This window comes from Pteronotus mesoamericanus, unplaced genomic scaffold, assembly GCF_021234165.1.
Source record: "Pteronotus mesoamericanus isolate MK-2021 breed Mesoamerican mustached bat unplaced genomic scaffold, CSHL_Meso_final contig_98, whole genome shotgun sequence".
Lineage (NCBI taxonomy): Eukaryota > Metazoa > Chordata > Mammalia > Chiroptera > Mormoopidae > Pteronotus > Pteronotus mesoamericanus.
The window spans coordinates 7,723,393-7,740,294 of NW_026555295.1; the positions used below are offsets into that span (position 1 = coordinate 7,723,393).

General features: G+C 34.5%; 1 protein-coding gene across 6 annotated transcripts in view; it reads right to left on the reverse strand.

The window, feature by feature from the left end:
• The window catches only part of EHBP1 (EH domain binding protein 1), a 359,207-nt gene that overhangs the window by 91,657 nt on the left and 250,648 nt on the right, over nt 1–16,902 (reverse strand). For all 6 annotated transcript variants that reach the window (XM_054586913.1, XM_054586912.1, XM_054586910.1 and 3 more), the window contains 3 exons: nt 13,744–13,922; nt 12,756–12,804; nt 7,647–8,549 (listed from right to left, as the gene is read on the reverse strand). In XM_054586913.1, coding sequence (XP_054442888.1) covers nt 7,647–8,549; nt 12,756–12,804; nt 13,744–13,922 — 1,131 coding nt within the window. The remainder of the gene's footprint in view (nt 1–7,646; nt 8,550–12,755; nt 12,805–13,743; nt 13,923–16,902) is intronic.

Below are 16,902 nucleotides of genomic sequence, written 5' to 3' on the forward strand. Positions count from 1 at the left end.
TTTATACATTTCGTCCAGTTTGTTGGCCTATAATTGTTCATAATATTTTCTTAAAATCCTTTGTATTTTTTTAATGTCAGCTGTTATTTCTCCTTCTTCATTTCTGATTTTATTTATTTGAGTTCTTTCTCTTTTTTTCTTGATAAATCTGGTTAAAGGTTTGTCAGTCTTGTTCATCTTTCAAAGATCCAGCTCTTGGATTCATTGATCTTTTGTTTCATTTTTTTAGATTCTATTTCATTTATTTCTTCTCTGATCTTAATTAATTCCTTCCTTCTACTCACTTTGGGCTTTGCTTGTTGTTCTTTTTCAAGTCCTTTTAAGTGTGAAGTTAGATGGTTTCCATTTTATTTCTTTGTTGTTTTTTTTTTGAGATATGCCTGTAATGCTATGAATTTCCATCTAGGATTGCTTTCCCAGCATCTCACAGGTTTTGGATTGTTGTGTCCTCATTTTCATTTGTTTCAAGGTATCTTTTGATTTCTTCCTTGTCTTGTTGTTGACCCATTCATTGTTTAATAACATGTTATTTAGCTTCCATGTCTTTGCACGTTTTTCAGTTGTTGTGATTGATTTCTAGTTTCATAGCATTGTGGTAAGAGAAAATGCTTGATATGATTTCAATCTTCTTAAATTTATTGAGGCTTGTTTTGTGTCCTAGCATGTGGTCTATCCTAGAAAATGTTCCATGTAGACTTGAAAATTATGTATATTCTGCTGCTTTAATTGATACTCTGAAAGTATCAATTAAATCCATTTGATTTAGTGTGTTATCTAACATTGATGTCTCCTTGTTGATTTTCTGCTGGGAAAATCTATTCATTGAAATCAGTGGGGTGTTAAAATCCCCAACTATGACTGTGTTTCTGTCTATCTCCCCTTTCATGTGCATCAAGATTTGCTTTACATATTTAGGTGCTCCTATGTTGGGTGTATAAATGTTTACTAGGGTTATATCCTCTTGTTGGATTGTTCCCTTTTTCATTATATAGTGGACACTATACTTTGTCTCTTACTATAGCCTTGGTGTAAAAGTCTATTTTGTCAGATATAAGTACTGTTACCCCAGCTCTTTTTTCTTTTCCATTTGCATGAAATATCTTTTCCCAACGCTTAAGTTTTAGTCTGTGTGTATCTTTCAATCTAAGATGGGTCTCTTGGAGCCAGCATATATATGGGTTTTACTTCCATATCCTTTCAGCTACCCTGTATCTTTTGGTTGAACCATTTCAGTCATTTATGTTTAAGGTTATTATTGATAGATATATATTTAGTGCCATTTTATTGTTTTCCTGTTTGTTTTTATAGGATTTATAGGAGAAATTTATAGGAGAGATTTATTTGAAGAAATATCACAACATATGAAAACTACATAAAGTTTTAATTTCCACTCATACAGTGGTAGATCTGATATAATGCATAATAAAAAACTTTTAAAATTCAGAATGCACAAAGTACTGCACAATTTGATCACTAAGTCATTTGTTGATAAGCAAACCTTACAGAACAGCTTCATGTCAGCCAAGGCCACAGACACCATGTACAACGCATTTGTTCTTCTTCTTCTTAAAGCAAGCCCTTTACCATTTGTTGCAGCACTGGTTTGGTTAACAAACTCCTTTAGCTTTTTCTTGTCTGGAAAGTTCCTTATTTCTCCTTTGATTTCAAATGATAGCCTTGCTGGGTAAAGTAGCCTTGGTTGCAAGTTATTGTGTTTCATCTCTTTGAAAATTTCATGCCACTCCCTTCTGGCCTGAAATGCTTCTGCTGAGTAATCAGATGACAGTTTAATTGGTGATCCCTTATAGGTAACTACCTGCTTTTCTCTTGTGGCTTTTAGGACTCTCTCCTTGTCTTTAAGCCTTGTCATTTTACTTATGATATGTCCTGGTGTATACCTTTTCAGGTCCAACTTGTTTGGGACTCTCTGAGCTTCCTGGAGTTGTGTGGTTAGGGAAGTTTTCAGTCATTATTTCTTCAAATAGGTTCTCAATCCCTTGCTTACTCTCTTCTCCTTCTGGTACTCCAATTATGCAGATGTTGTTATGCTTCATGCTGTCCAAGGCATTTCTTAATCTCTCATTTTTTTAAATACTTTTTTCCCCCTGCTGTTCTGATTGCTTTTTTCCCACCTTGTCTTCCAAATCACTGATTCAATCCTCTGCTCATCTAACCTACTATTTATCCCTTCTAGTGTATTATCTCAGATATGGCATTCTTTATTTCTGACTGATCCTTTTTTATGGTTTCTATGTCTTCTTTTATGCTGTTGAGTATCCTTATAATCATTACTCTAAACTCTCTATCTGATAAATTGCTTACCTCCATTTCACCTACTTCTTCTGGAAAATTCTCGCTCTTTTGTTTGGGGTCTGTTTCTTTGTCTTCCCATTTTGGTTGCTTCTTTGTATTTTCCGCCTTAGATGTTAAACTAATCAGCCACTAAACTGCTCAGTCATTAAACTAATCAACAATCAGGCTTAAGCACCTAATTCAGTACAGGGCAGGGCAGAGTAATTTTTGAGGTTGGGGTTATTGCTTCCTCTTAGGCTGATGCCATTCAAAGAGGTGTGCTCTGCCTTAGAGAGATGGCTCCTGCAGTTTGAGGAATGACTCAGCACAGGGATCTGGTGGCTGTTCCTTCACTTTTCTCCCCAGAGTTACCAACCCCAGACTCTCGTCAAGTGTCTGCAGTCCACTCTGTCCTCCCTTTGCCCGCACCCAGGGTAAGTGGCTGCAAATGAAATTTTGTGCTTTGGCCCTTTAAGAGGCTGTCTGCATCTCCAGCTGTCTCTCCCTGGCTGACAGAATCCCTGCTGCTTTTCACACATGGATGTTATCGGGGTTCCTTTCTAGCTCTGGTGCTGTAGGCTGGGGAAACCCATCTTGGCTTAGACCACACATTTCTCAGGGGGATCCCCCGAGCTGCTGAAATATCCCTCTGGCACTTCAGCTGCAGCTCATGGGAGCTCAGCCAGCCTTCTCGTGTCTCTTCCACACTCCCTACCAATCATGTTGTGGTGAAGTGTTTTATTTTGTCTGTCTGTGGTTATGAGGCTTCTCTCCTGTTAATGTTCAGTTGGTTATTCAAGATGATTTCTCTACAATTTAGTCTTAATTCCAGATTGGTCCTGGGAGGAGATTAGTGTAGCTTCCACTTCCTCCTCCCCCATCTTGGATCTCAAGATTACACACAAATTCTTATATACGGTTATAAATATCTCCTTAAGAAAACTTCCTTAGGTAAAATCTATGAGATAAACATTTTTAAGGAACTTAATGTACATTGCTATATTGCCTTTCAGTAAATTTGACCACTTTACATTTGAGCTATGATTATTCTTAGTGCTACTATGGTAAAAAACAAAGAGATATTGTGACTATGAAGTTTATGAGCATAGACTTCGGATGAAGACAATGTTGGTTTTCAGTTTGAATGTTAATGCTTATTATGTGATCTTAGCCAACTCTGTAAACCCCAGTTTTCCACTTATAAAGTAGGATTCAACCACTTCATTATAAGTTTAAGAAAAATGTGTTAGATGTAGAATGGTAATCATGTATTAGCCACTCAAGTGTGCAACATTATGGCTTTGCCAAGTCTATACAGCCATACTATATCATCAAATTTCCTCTAATCTAATGCTATTATTAGACTCACTATTATTTTAGGAACTACTAAGAAAACAAACACTGCCAATTAAACTCTAGCATACTATCTACTGTAAGTAACATCTTGATTTCAGAATTATAAAAGGATTCATATCTTATAATTGATGAACTACAGTACAAAAAAACCCAGATTTTACTTATCCCAAATTTAACTGCTATATGCCAAAAAACAAAAACAAAAAACAAAACAAAAAAAAACTTATGAAGCATTAGCATCCATATTAAAACTTTTGGTGTCAGGTATTACTTTTGCCAAAAAAATTTAAATGTACCCTAAGCCAAATTCTGACCAAAAAACTAATGGCCAATCAATAAACATGTACAGAGCTATAAATAGATGCTGTTTCTATCATCCTACGGATCTACCGTACATGACTTACATCATATGAATAAAATCACAGCATGACAGAGTTTTAGAGGTAACAGGACTCTCAGACATGATTTCATTTCACAAATGTGGAAAATAAGATTTAAACAATTTAAATGGCTAGTTAATATGTCACATTGGTAATGATTGGCAAAGACAAGATGAGAATCCTGGTTTACTGATTCCCAGTCCTGAGTATTTTAAAAGTCTAAAGAGTACTTAATTTATTCTAGATTTAACTAAACATATTTACCTTAAAAATCAGGATGATAAGAAAAATCGGTGAACAAAAAATAAATTAAAATAAAAAATAAATTAAACATTAAAAGAAAAATCTGTATTGGATAATAGAATTTAGGACCAACAAATTATGCAATTGTCGATAACTATATGTTCATTGATTATCCACTATATATGGACACTATAATGTCCTGAAGGCTTTAATGTCCTGAAAGTTAATGTACTTAGAACCTTTGATTTGAGATTTTTTATTAGGAAACAGGGGCTTGCTTTGTTAGCTACTACTATATTTCTTTTATTTTTTCTTTTTAAACAAAGATCAAGTATTTTTAAACAAAATTATTTATTTATTTTTTTAGAGAGAGAGAGGAAGGGAGAGAGAAACATCACTTTGTTCTTCCACTTATTTATGCATTTATTGGCTGATTTTTGTATGTGCCCTGACCGGGGATCAACCTACAACCTTGGCATATGGGGACAGTGCTCTAACCAACTGAGCTAGCCAGCCAGGGCTACTATATTTCTTTGATCTTAAGATGCACATTTTTTTCTTAACACTTCTGAAAACTTAAAATTGATAGCATCTTATAATCTCTGTCTTATAAGTAGTAGTTAACATATAATCATCAATATCTACATATGTATGTGCTTGATATTTTTGGTAGTATGACTGTAATTCCTTGATGTTTCAGTTAATAACTACTTTAGTACTACTTGAGAATGGAAATTAACTCCAAGTTATTGTCTAAAAATCTTTGTTGGGACTTCCTAGAAAGGGCAAGAAAGCACTATTATTAATGAGCATTACTGAGAAGACAAATCCCAGAGACAACTGTGGAAAATGCTGTAATTCAGAGGTTTTCAAACTTTTGGTTTCAGAATCCCTTTATATGCTTAAAAATTATAGAGGATCCCCAAAGGCTTTTGCTTATGTAGGTTATATCTATCAATATTTGTCATTTAAAAAATTAAAAGAGAAATTTTAAAATAATTATTTATTCACTACTTTACAAATAGCTATACTAAACCCATTAGATGTTATTCTAATAAAATATTGTAATAAAAATTACTTCAAAAAATAAGAAGAATGCTATTATTTTATATTTTTTGGAAATTTTTTTAATATGTGGCTTAATAGAAGGCAGCTAGCCTTCTATTATCTACTTCTATATTTTATCTGTTGAAATATCACAAATCATGTAACCTCCAGAAACCACCACTCTGTACTTGTGAAAGAAGGAAAGTGAAAAAGGTAAATAATGTGCTAGTACTATTATGAAAATAGTTTCAACTTTGAGGTCTCTCTGAAAGAGTCTTGGCAGAGCTTCAGCTGTCATGGCTCATACTTGAGAACCACTGTTGTAATATGATTACCTCTGAGGGCACAGAGAACAGCATGTAGGAAAAGAGGAACAGCAGAAACTATAAATCAAAAAGTGATGCAGAAGAGCTGGATTCTAAATTCTTATTCTAAACTGATTATACCTTTAATTTGCTTGAACTTTTCTTTTTATGTATACATGAACGTTATATGACAAAAAAAAAAAAAAAAAGCCATGCCTAAATAAATCTAAAAGAACTCTTTCAATAGGTATAAAATAAAAATTCTATGTGATAAGAACAACATGGCAGTGTTTTTCTTTCTTTGTGGTACATAAAATAATGATATATATTTTAATTGATGGTATCATAGATTCAGTTAAATACAGTAAGTATCATTAGGTCAAATCTGCACCATATTTTCCTCAGATAAGAAGTTTGATATTACTGGGATTTTTACCTGCAAGTAATGATGGGATTGAAAATACCAATTACAAACCATGGCTGGTATGGCTCAGAGGACTGAGTGGCTGAAAACCAAAGGGTCACTGGTTCGATTCCTGATCTGGAGCAGATGCCTGGGTTGTTGGCCAGGCCCCCGGTGGGGGGGTGCTTGAGAGGCAACCACACATTGATATTTCTCTCCCTCTCTTTCTCCCTCCCTTCCCCTCTCTAAAAATAAATAGAATCTTTAAAAAAAAGAAAAAGAAAATACCAATTACAATGCGACTAAGCATTTGAAGAAAATGCTTTAAATGGTAAGAAATTTTTCTGTATACATTTCAGAATGATGTTATTACTAAATAAAATACTGAAATATCTTTTGTTTACTCTTACAATAAAAGTCTTTTTTAACAGGTTAATAATAGATACATTTAATCCTCATTCGAAGATATGATTTTATTGATTTTAGAGAGAGGAAGGGAGAAAGAGAGACACACATTGATGTGAGAGAGAAACTTTGATTGGTTTACCTCCTATATGCACCCCGACCAGGGATTGTACCCAGATCTAGGTATATGCCCTGACCAGGAATGGAACCTGTAAGCTTTTGGTGTATGGGACGATGCTCCATCCAACTGAGCCACCGTGCCAGGGCAATAATATTTTAATTTGAAAAGCTGACAATCTTTATCTTCCACTCTTGAAATTGGATTTATTTGTAGGCTTAAAATATCATATCATAAACTTTAAATGGAGAGCATGTGTACAAGGTCTGTCCAGAAAAAAATCCAGCCATTGTTAACATACCAAGAACGGTCTGCATGACATTGATGTAACCTGGCAGCCAAGAAGAGTGGACTGGAATGCGCATGTGTGAACAATGAGACTTCACTGTACTAGATAGTTGGGGTGGTAGACACACCACTGAGTAAGCGTGTGTACTGTATGGCTGTCGTTTTTGAAATGACTGAGCAAAGAGAGCAATGAATCCATATCAAATTTTGTGTTAGGCCTGAGCATTCCTCCATGGAAACTATTCAGATGATTCAGAAGGCTGAAATTATGATTCAGAAGGCCTGGTAATTGGCAAGTTCATCATGACAACGCACTCATTCATGCATCATGTTTCATGCAGAGTTTTTTGGCAAAATATCGTATCACCCATGTGACTCTGCCCCGCAACAGCCCTGATCTGGCGCTCTGTGACTTCTGACTTTTCCCAAAACTAAAATCACCTTTGAAAGGGAAGAGATTTCACACTGCTGATGAGATTCAGGAAAATACGACTGGGCAGTAGCTGATGACGATTGGGAGAACTGTGTTTGGTCCCACGGTACCTACTGTGAAGGGGACTGAGGTGTCATTGTCCTCTGCACAATGTTTCTTGTATCTTGCATCTTCTTGAATAAATACCTCTTTTCCATATTACATAGCTGGATACCTTCTGGACAGACCTCGTATTTCAGGGTTTTTTTCGTAATGGGAATTATACTTCACCTTTAATCATTTGTAACATTTTAAAGTATTCTATGAATACAATAAGAAACAAAAAGTAGAATAACTGTTAACTAAATATATGTATTCACCATTCTAATTCACTTACCTGGACTGTTTTTGCAGAATGATCTGAATGATTTAAAGTGGTTCTATCAGCATCTGGATCAGATTCTGTCTGCCTCAGGGAAGTACGTTTTTTCTTTGCAAGATCTACATCTCTATTGTATGAGTATCCAAGTTTAGACGTGGGAGATAAACTTGGTTTTTTGATAGGTGATTCAGGATCTGATCTGCATTCTAAGGGTTTAGAATTCTCTAATTTTTCTTGCTCCAAGTCACTACTGACGTCTAGAGTCTGAAACTTATGCTCACCAGCCACCTCACACATAAAGGGTGGAGACACATCCTTTTTTTTATCACTAACATATAAATCACTTAATTCTAAAGTCTCAGCTTTCAATAGCCTCTTCTTGCTTAACAAAACTTGCCCAGGAGTTGAATCTGTATTGTAACATATTCCAGGGTCATCGGATCCTGAAGTCCTTCCAGAGCTCTGCTGGGACTTTTGGGGCTCTGTGTCACTTTTAGTCCTGCGACAGTAAGGGGAGGCTGTGCTTGGACTAAGATGATCATCAGGAGTCTGATGTTCGCTTTCTGACTCTCCAACCCCACTATCGTTTACAAATACAGAGTCGTCCTGCGATAAGAAGTCTACGGCTGCGCTGGTAGGCTGCTGCAGGTCAGGCTCCTGTTTTAGATCACTAAGCTCTGCATAGAATTTTTCTTGATCAACAGAACTGTTTGTATCTGTTTCATAGTTTCCAACTTTATATGTGCTTTTACTGCTGTTTTCTTCTATTTGAACAACATTTAGTTCTTGGCCACTGAAATGTGCCCTTATTTGATACAGGTAAGTCATAACAGTCAGTTTGTCAGGAATTGCTAATAAAACCATATCAGAAGGCTCCAATAACCGGGAAATTCCTATGCTGGCAAATCCATCATATGCCTTCAAAGGAAGGAAAAACAAAAGATATATTGAACAGTTCAGATAATACATACATTTTAAAAAGAGCAAAATAATGGATGTTAACTAGACTTAATATGGTGAACATTTCACAATGTATACAAATATTGAATCGTATTGTATACCTGAAGTATGTTATATGTCAATTAAATCTCAAGAGTATAAAAATGAATAAAATGAAATTATAAAAAAATAAGAAAATTTTAGTGGATTGTTGTTGTTGGAGGGTACATGATGCTACTGACATTATGTGACATGAGCAGAACAAAATTCCAAGTAATAAATTTGCAAAAGGGAGGTAGATATAAGGGGGAAAACCCTTAATTAATAACAAATAAAATGTTCTTTTCCAATAAAATAAGCTAAAAAGAGTTAAAAAAAATCTTAGAATTGATTGTTTAAGATAAGGAACTAAGTATAAGAAGTAATTCATTTGGAGTTTGGCATTCCTATCAGCTTCTCTCTTCGCATGGTCATGCAGCTGCAGTGATTTGTGAAGAAAAAATACAGCTAGATATCCCGAAAGAACTAATTTCTAGATTACTTAGTATAAAATACAAGAAAGTGATATTTAAGCCGAGAAACATAGAAACATTTTTAAATGCTCAATTAAGACTGATTTTCATAATTAAAAGAGCGACTCATTTTCACCTCATCCATTTTGGAAAGAATGAAATGTTTTGAGTAGTACAATTTACTTGAGAATGTGAGGCTGCATTGTATTATTTTTGTTAGCCTTTAAATGACTGTGGCATATCAGGTTTTTCTAGTTTTGAAGAATCAAAGCTCTTTCTCAATTTACAATTAATTATTAGTATCCTGACCTAACCCTTGAAAACAGCATTGTGTTGCTAGGAAGCATTAAAAATATGGCTGAAGGTTTAGATATACTCTTGGAAAAAGTAAGGACCCTCTAGTTATATTCTTGCTTTGGGATATAAAATGTCTAGTCTTTGTAACAGCACAGATATAGGATCATAACTCAAAGTTTCTCTTTAAAAATGTTAGGAAATGACCTAATAATTCAGAAGAAATCGGTCTTTTGCACTTACATGTGAAAGTGCTTATCTACCTTTGAATTTAATCCTTGTCTTGTATTCTTCCTGTAGTTTAATAAGTGTTGTGGAGTAAGTTAGAAAGAAAATGAAAAGTAAATTGAGATATTAAAACCTCTTCAATTTTCACAGCACTATATTTCATAATGTAGGTACCTCAAAATATTTAGTTCAGAGAATGGCTCAGTTGGTGTGCATGTTCAGGCCTGTTTGTTATTTTACATGTCTTAGGAAAATTAAAGTCGTTTTCCTCCTCATGTGTCCTGACAACTTGATTGACAGACATCAATTGCAGACCATCAGGAAAAGCACCACAGGCAGTATTCTAAGCATTTCCCAATTATCTAAAACACTGACATACTGGTAAGATCAGATCTCATAGGTAAATACCTTTTTTATTCAGCACTTTTTATAGACCTGGGAAAATGATTAGGTTCCTTGTGGGGAATCTCCTGCTGGTATTCTGCTTCATGTAGCAATTCATTCTACGCACACTAATTGCACTAAAAAAACATTTAAAAACAAACCAGTTTCTTGTAAGCAAGATCAAGACTTCACAAATGAATTTTCCCATAGGTTAACCTCTTCTGCTATTGCCAATCACCTACTATCTTTTTAGCTGTTAATGTGTGGAGAAAAAAAGAGGTCTCTGAAAGAAAACGGTCTATTCACTCCTTTATGTAATTTAATTGGTAAGCAGGAGTCACTGCCAGTTACCTTATGCATCTGCATGGAACTTAGGCATTGTTTCTTGTGCTGCTTGAAGCCAAATCAAGGGCAGATGGGGTTATCAACAAGAACTGTGTGAAGCTGAAAATACATCTGCAGGTAGCAACTGATACTCAATATAGTTATAAGGTAAGAAGTTGCAAAGGGATGAAAGACTATGTAACAACAATTATCTACTGAATTGTGAAATAAACAGGATCATCAAAATTAAAATCCTTTCAAAAAGTCAGGATTATCTGCCCTGGAAGATCTAATTAAGAAAAAAAGTTAATGGGATATTTTCCTCTATGTAGTAATATGCAAATCCAATGTATGCTCATCATCATTAAGTTCCTGAGAAAACAATGTAAAGAAGTGTGACTTAAGACTAAATGAGACTTTCCATTTTCTTTAAAAATATACAACTGGATAAAATCAACAATGTTTCCTTTCTAAAATTTCAAACAGTAACCTGAAAGCTTCACTTTATAAAAATATAATGATTTATTTTATAATGATTTCATCTGCATTTAAATTAGCTTAATATATCATTCAAATGCAAAAATGCAGGCAAAAAACTGTTGTATCTAAAGAAATAATTTAATTTATAAAAAACAAGGCATTTCACTTTGATAGACATAAGCTCTCTAAAATTATACAAGAAATATTTCATGAGAATGACTGCAGAATGCCCACCATAAAGGTGATTTCTATATAAAGAAAATTATACTGATTTTTTAAAATTGATTTGAGAGAGAGAGAGAGAGAGGAAGGAGGGGAGAGAGAGAGAGAGAGAGAGAGAGAGAAAGACATTTGGTTGATCCACTTATCTATGCATTCTTTCTTTGTTTCTTTCTTGTATATGCTCTAACTAGAGATGGAACCTGCAACCTTGGTGTTTCGGGATGATGCTCTAACCAACTGAGCTACCCCAGCCAGGGCTATGTTGATTTTTTTAAGATTGCCGTTTTTGGGGGTAGCATATTTCAATTAAAAAATGAACAGGTTTAAAATGTATTTCCCTAGGGCCAACATCATAAATTTGCAAAGAAGTAAGACCTTTATAATGGTAATACAAATTTTTGATTTTAGAGAGCAATAAATGTAAAAAACTTATCTTGATTTAAATTCTCATTTGTTAATTGAACTTCTGTCAAGGTCCCCTTTATAGCCTTTTTATTACTGGTGGTTTTAATTATCTAATTTAAACTAGATTAAAAACTTTAGTCTAGACTAGAGGTTATTAACCACTTTATCCCATGAATCCTTTTGGCAATGAACTCTTTCTCAGAATAATGTTTTACATGTATAAAATACATAGGATTACAAAAAAACCAATTATATTTAAAAAATAAAACTATGAAAATATTAGCATAACTCAGTTTGAGAAGAGTAATATATGTGTTTTATGAATGCATTAACTACTGTAATTTTGAAGAAGCAATAAGCTTAAAAGGTATTTATAGATATTTACAGTTGTAAAGGAACATGAAAATATCTAAGATTCTAAAGGTGACAAAGTCTCTCATGGCTGATACTAAAGTAGATTGTTGCCCAAGTTTACAATGGAAGGAAATGCTAAATTTCAGTTAAAGAATTGAGAAAAATATTTTTTCCCTAGCCATGTACAAGGACACCCTGAATTCTATTCATCAAGAACTCCTGTTCTAAGAAAAAACACTTCATTAACTTATCAGTTGAAGAATTCAATTCAGTACAAAAAAAAGATCCCAAACAACAACATTAATTGGGTACTATTATGTGTTGAGTTAGGTGCTTCCCTCTTTTTTCATGCCATGGTGCACCCAGAACATTGTAAAACTATACTATACGTTGGCGTAAGTAGTTAAGTCAACCTGCTGCCACAGTCAGCTGGCCCCAGGGGGCTCTAGCAACTCAGCCCTTGCACAGCTACCTCAAAGGCTGTAAGAATCAATATCCCTCACACATTGATTGGGAAGCTCTGACCTCAGTGTATTAATTAATCATGTGGAAAAAAGAAACCAATGTTCATATCTTTTTGCTTCTAGCATCACAGGCATTTTCTCTTGGCTTTAGGTTCCTGCCCGCATCCTTTCCCAACAGGTTTTTTCTAAACTCGTAATAGTTTATGACACAATAGCTTTGGGTGCACTTTTTAAAAGCTAAATTCTGAATAAAAGCAATATGTCTTAACAAATATTTCACAGTTAATGAAGTTTGTACACATAGTATAATCTGATGCCAGCCAGAATGGCACTTGTGATCTTTAAAGGCCATGACAAACTAGAAAAAATCATGCATCCTACTTGAACTGCAGGAAGTGGACTATCTTCTGTGAGTTGCAGTTATAACCTCACAAAACCACCTCACTTCCTCCAAATTAATAAAAGCCTAGAGAGAAGCCAAAATTTAAACTATGTATTTTTTTCTTGGCAATTCTTACCTTTTTGTTGTTCTCTTTAATATCTTGAGGATTCAGAGACTTGTAGTCACTAAAGGAGAAAATGGCACAGTAGGGTAATACAGTACTGTATAAAACAGCTGTTTTTAAAACAAACTGAATCTAAGAAATTGACACTGAATAATACCTAGCATTTCACAGAAATTTGATCAACTAATGTAACAGTGTGGAAAATTAAGGAAAGAAAGAAGTGAGGAAGGGAGGGAGGGAGGGAGGGAAGGAAGGAAGGAAGGAAGGAAGGAAGGCAGGCAGGCAGGAAGGCAGGCAGGCAGGAAGGAAGGAAGGAAGGAAGGAGGGGAGGGAGCAGAGGGAGGGGAAGGAAATAAAAGAAGGGAAGGAAGGGAAGGGACGGGAAGGGAGGGAAGGAAAGGAAGAAAGGAAGAAGGGAAGGAAGGCAAAGAAAGGAAGAAAGGAAAAGAAAGAAGGAAGGAAGGAAGGAAGGAAGGAAGGAAGGAAGGAAGGAAGGAAGGAAGGAAGGAAGGAAGGAAAAAAGGAAGGAAGGAAGGAAAGAAAAGAAAGGAAGGAGAAAGAAAGAAAAGAGAAAGAAAGAACAAATATGTTTCATTGCCTGAAGCTTTCCATCTAAAAGAGAAGTTAAGGCATGGGATCTGACACTGGCTTTGACAACCAAATTTACCATGAGGTAATCTCTTGTCAATGTACAAAGAGCTACAGGCTTACTTTTGTCATCTAATTTTAACACTCACCCAATTTTCATAATATTTGAAGTCAGCTCTTTGAGATTAAGAAGAAAAATAATTTTTTAAAAAACAGATAAGACTATTTTTAGGTATCGAGAAGAAAGAAATTTTCTTTATGGCATGTATTTCTTTCAGAAAGAAGAAGTGCAGGTAATAAAAAAAGAAATACAAAGTCAAGTATATCAGGACATGTTAAAAATTATTTTATTATTCTAAAAGCTGCCTTTTATTTACAAAATATTTATAGGGAATGGAAAAAATTTACTTACATTAAATCTGGTCTAAAGTGGTGTAATATTGCACAAAAAGATAAACCATTTCTCCAAGATGTAGTAAAATTGGTGATTTTCACGCCCCGATAGTTTTTTGTAACTTCTTTGCACCATGCAAGCAATGACTGACTAGCATTTGGCTTTCGCCCCAAAACAGGACTTGGAATAGGACTTGGCTACAAAAAAGGAAAAGGGGAAAACATTAAAATAACCTAACAGAAGATGAAAATTAACATTAATTGACTTTTCTATTGGGTTGGCCAAAAAGTCTGTGTAGGTTCTTCCGGAAAATAAAAGACACATTTTTCATTTTCACCAATAATTTCATTAATTTGGACATTTTTACTATCTCTCACATGGTATAATGTTGTTTTCAATTTATGCATTAATTTGATTATAATCAACTTCAACTGTTCTGACTGTGGAGCAATGAGACTGTCCAATGAGAAATCTCCAGTACAAAACTGTACAAACGACTTTTGACACAGTCAGTCATAGCACCTTCTCCATACACTGCACAAATTTTTTTTTTTGCATTTCAGTTTTGTTTTTACCCTTATTGAAATAATAAATCATAACATGCTGAAAATGTTGCATATACTCTTCCATCTTTAATATTAAAACATCCACACAAAAATTCACCAATTTTTATGTTATTTTTTTAATGCACGCTGATATGACGCCTGCTACAATACAGTCTCACAAAATTGTTTCAAATGATGTTAAAAACAACTAAGCACTACTACAGCCATCTTACAGAAAAAACCAAACTTTTTGGCCAACTGAATAGATCATTTGAACCTTTTGATGTCAGTTTAGGTCCTTCAAAACTGTCAATTCAAGACAACTTTAACCTCCAAGAAAAAGACATGAATTATAAGTTATTATCCTCAGTTTTAGCCTATGGCATTCACCTGACAAAGATGTAGATATGCAAGATTTTAAACTTATACAAAAGGAAAGGCTATATTGGTGGAAACACTGTATTAAAGTACTTTAATATTTTCAGGCTAAATATCTAACTCTCACACCCTAAAAAAATTTGCCTACACACAATCATGTACAAATATAGTTCCTTTTTTGACTAATTAAAGAATAATGTATTTGGAAGTCTAACAGCACAAATTATAAGTAATGGAGAGATGAAAATTTAATAATCATATGGAATTCAGATAGCACAACAAAAATCATAATCAAACATAACTTCTCATAAATTTAATGATGGCAAAACAAATTTTGAGTTATTAGCAACACCCAGGTGTTGGTAGCAACAGCACACAACAGTCTGTAATTTGGATTTCCTCAAGATATAATTATCACTTAGGAGTGTGTGTTTGTATGCATTTTAAATATTAATGATATAATTGGTTTTCCCTTTGTTGATATGCTTAAAACATGAATGGTGACAACAACACTAAGACTACAAAATAAGATTTTTACCCTAAAGTTTTATTATTCTTGAAACCATGTTATTTTCTTTTATTGAATAACAACCACATTTGTGATGACAACTATAGAGGCTGATATAATTAAAAACTTAGAAAAATACTAAATGTTTCTGGAATTTAAATCTTGATATCAGTTAAGTGTTGGCTACAGACACAAAAGAGAGGCCCTCTAAAATAAAGTGAAAGGAGAATAATTATTTATCCCTAATATCATTTAAGTTTAACAAGCAAACCATTCTTGACACACAGCTTATTTAAGAAAGACCAATGATGCCCCCACTCGACAAAAGCATATTAGTGCTAAACAATTAAAATAATCAATCCTTTATAATTATGATTTATGCTTTCACTTACTCTTGTGGGAAAACTACTAACAAACATCAAGGATGTAATTTCTTACTTTTTATTAACTGTCAGATTAATGAACTATGTAAAAGACCATGAATCTAGAAAGTGTTTTAAATGATCTCCTATAAAAAGTCAATCCTGAAAAATTCACATCATAAAAATCAACAAATGTGATTAATTCTACTCAACATGAAATAGGTAAAATGGAATTCCCAATATAGTAAAATATTTACTTTAGAATAAATAACAGCTCTCTTCACTATCAATCTAACAGATATAAAAACAAACTATTACATCTGTCCACCTAGTGTTGACTTTTCAATGTGACTTTCAAATCCCTCTAGCCACTTGGAAGTAGAGTGGCGCGTAGTTTTTGGAGAAGCTAAGGAATCAATGAACTGGGCACAAATACATTTTTTCTTAGATTTTCTATTACTTAAAGGATTGTTTTCATCAAAATATTTATGTGACCCAGCAATTCCTCTTCTAGGTATGCGAGGCTGTCCAGAAAGTATCCAGCCATGTACTATAAAAAATAAAGGCATTTCTTGAAGAAGATACAAGACACAAGAAACACTGTATATAGGACAGTGATGCTTCAGTCCCCTTCAAAGTATGAACCTTGGGACCTCCCAAAGTTTTCCCAATCGCCATCAGCCGCCCAGTCGTATTTTCCTGAATCTCAACCACAGTGTAAAATCTCCTCTTTCAAAGGCAATTTGAGTTGTGGGAAAAGGCTGAAGTCACAGGGTACCAAATCTGGCCTGTAGGGATGCTGAGTCACCTGGGTTATTTGATGTTTTACCAAAAAACTCTGCACGAGACATGATGCATGAGTGAGTGCACTGTTGTGATAAAGCTGTCAGTTACGGGTTGCCCATAGTTGCAGCCTTCTGAATCATATGAATACTTTCTGTGGAGGAGTGTTCAAGCCTAACACAAAATTTGATGCAGATTCATTGCTCTACTTGTTTAGTCATTTTGAAAACAACAGCCATACAGTACACATGCTCACTCAATAGCGTCTACTGCCTACCCCCCTGACTAGTACAGTGAAGCCATCATTGTTCAGGTATGCGCATTCCAGTCCACTCTCCTTGGCTGCCAGGTTACACTGATGTCACTTAAACTGTTCTCATCATATTAGCAATGGTTGGACTTTCTCTGGACAGACCTTGTATACCCCCCAAAATCTGATAACTCTTAATTCATAAACATATATGTACCCTTATGTTCACTGCAGCATTAATTATTTAGCCTGGCATGGAAACAACCTAAATGTCCATAGACAGATGGCTGGATAAAGATATTTTTTGTGTGCATACACTCAATGGAATAAACAAGATGTAATACTGCCACT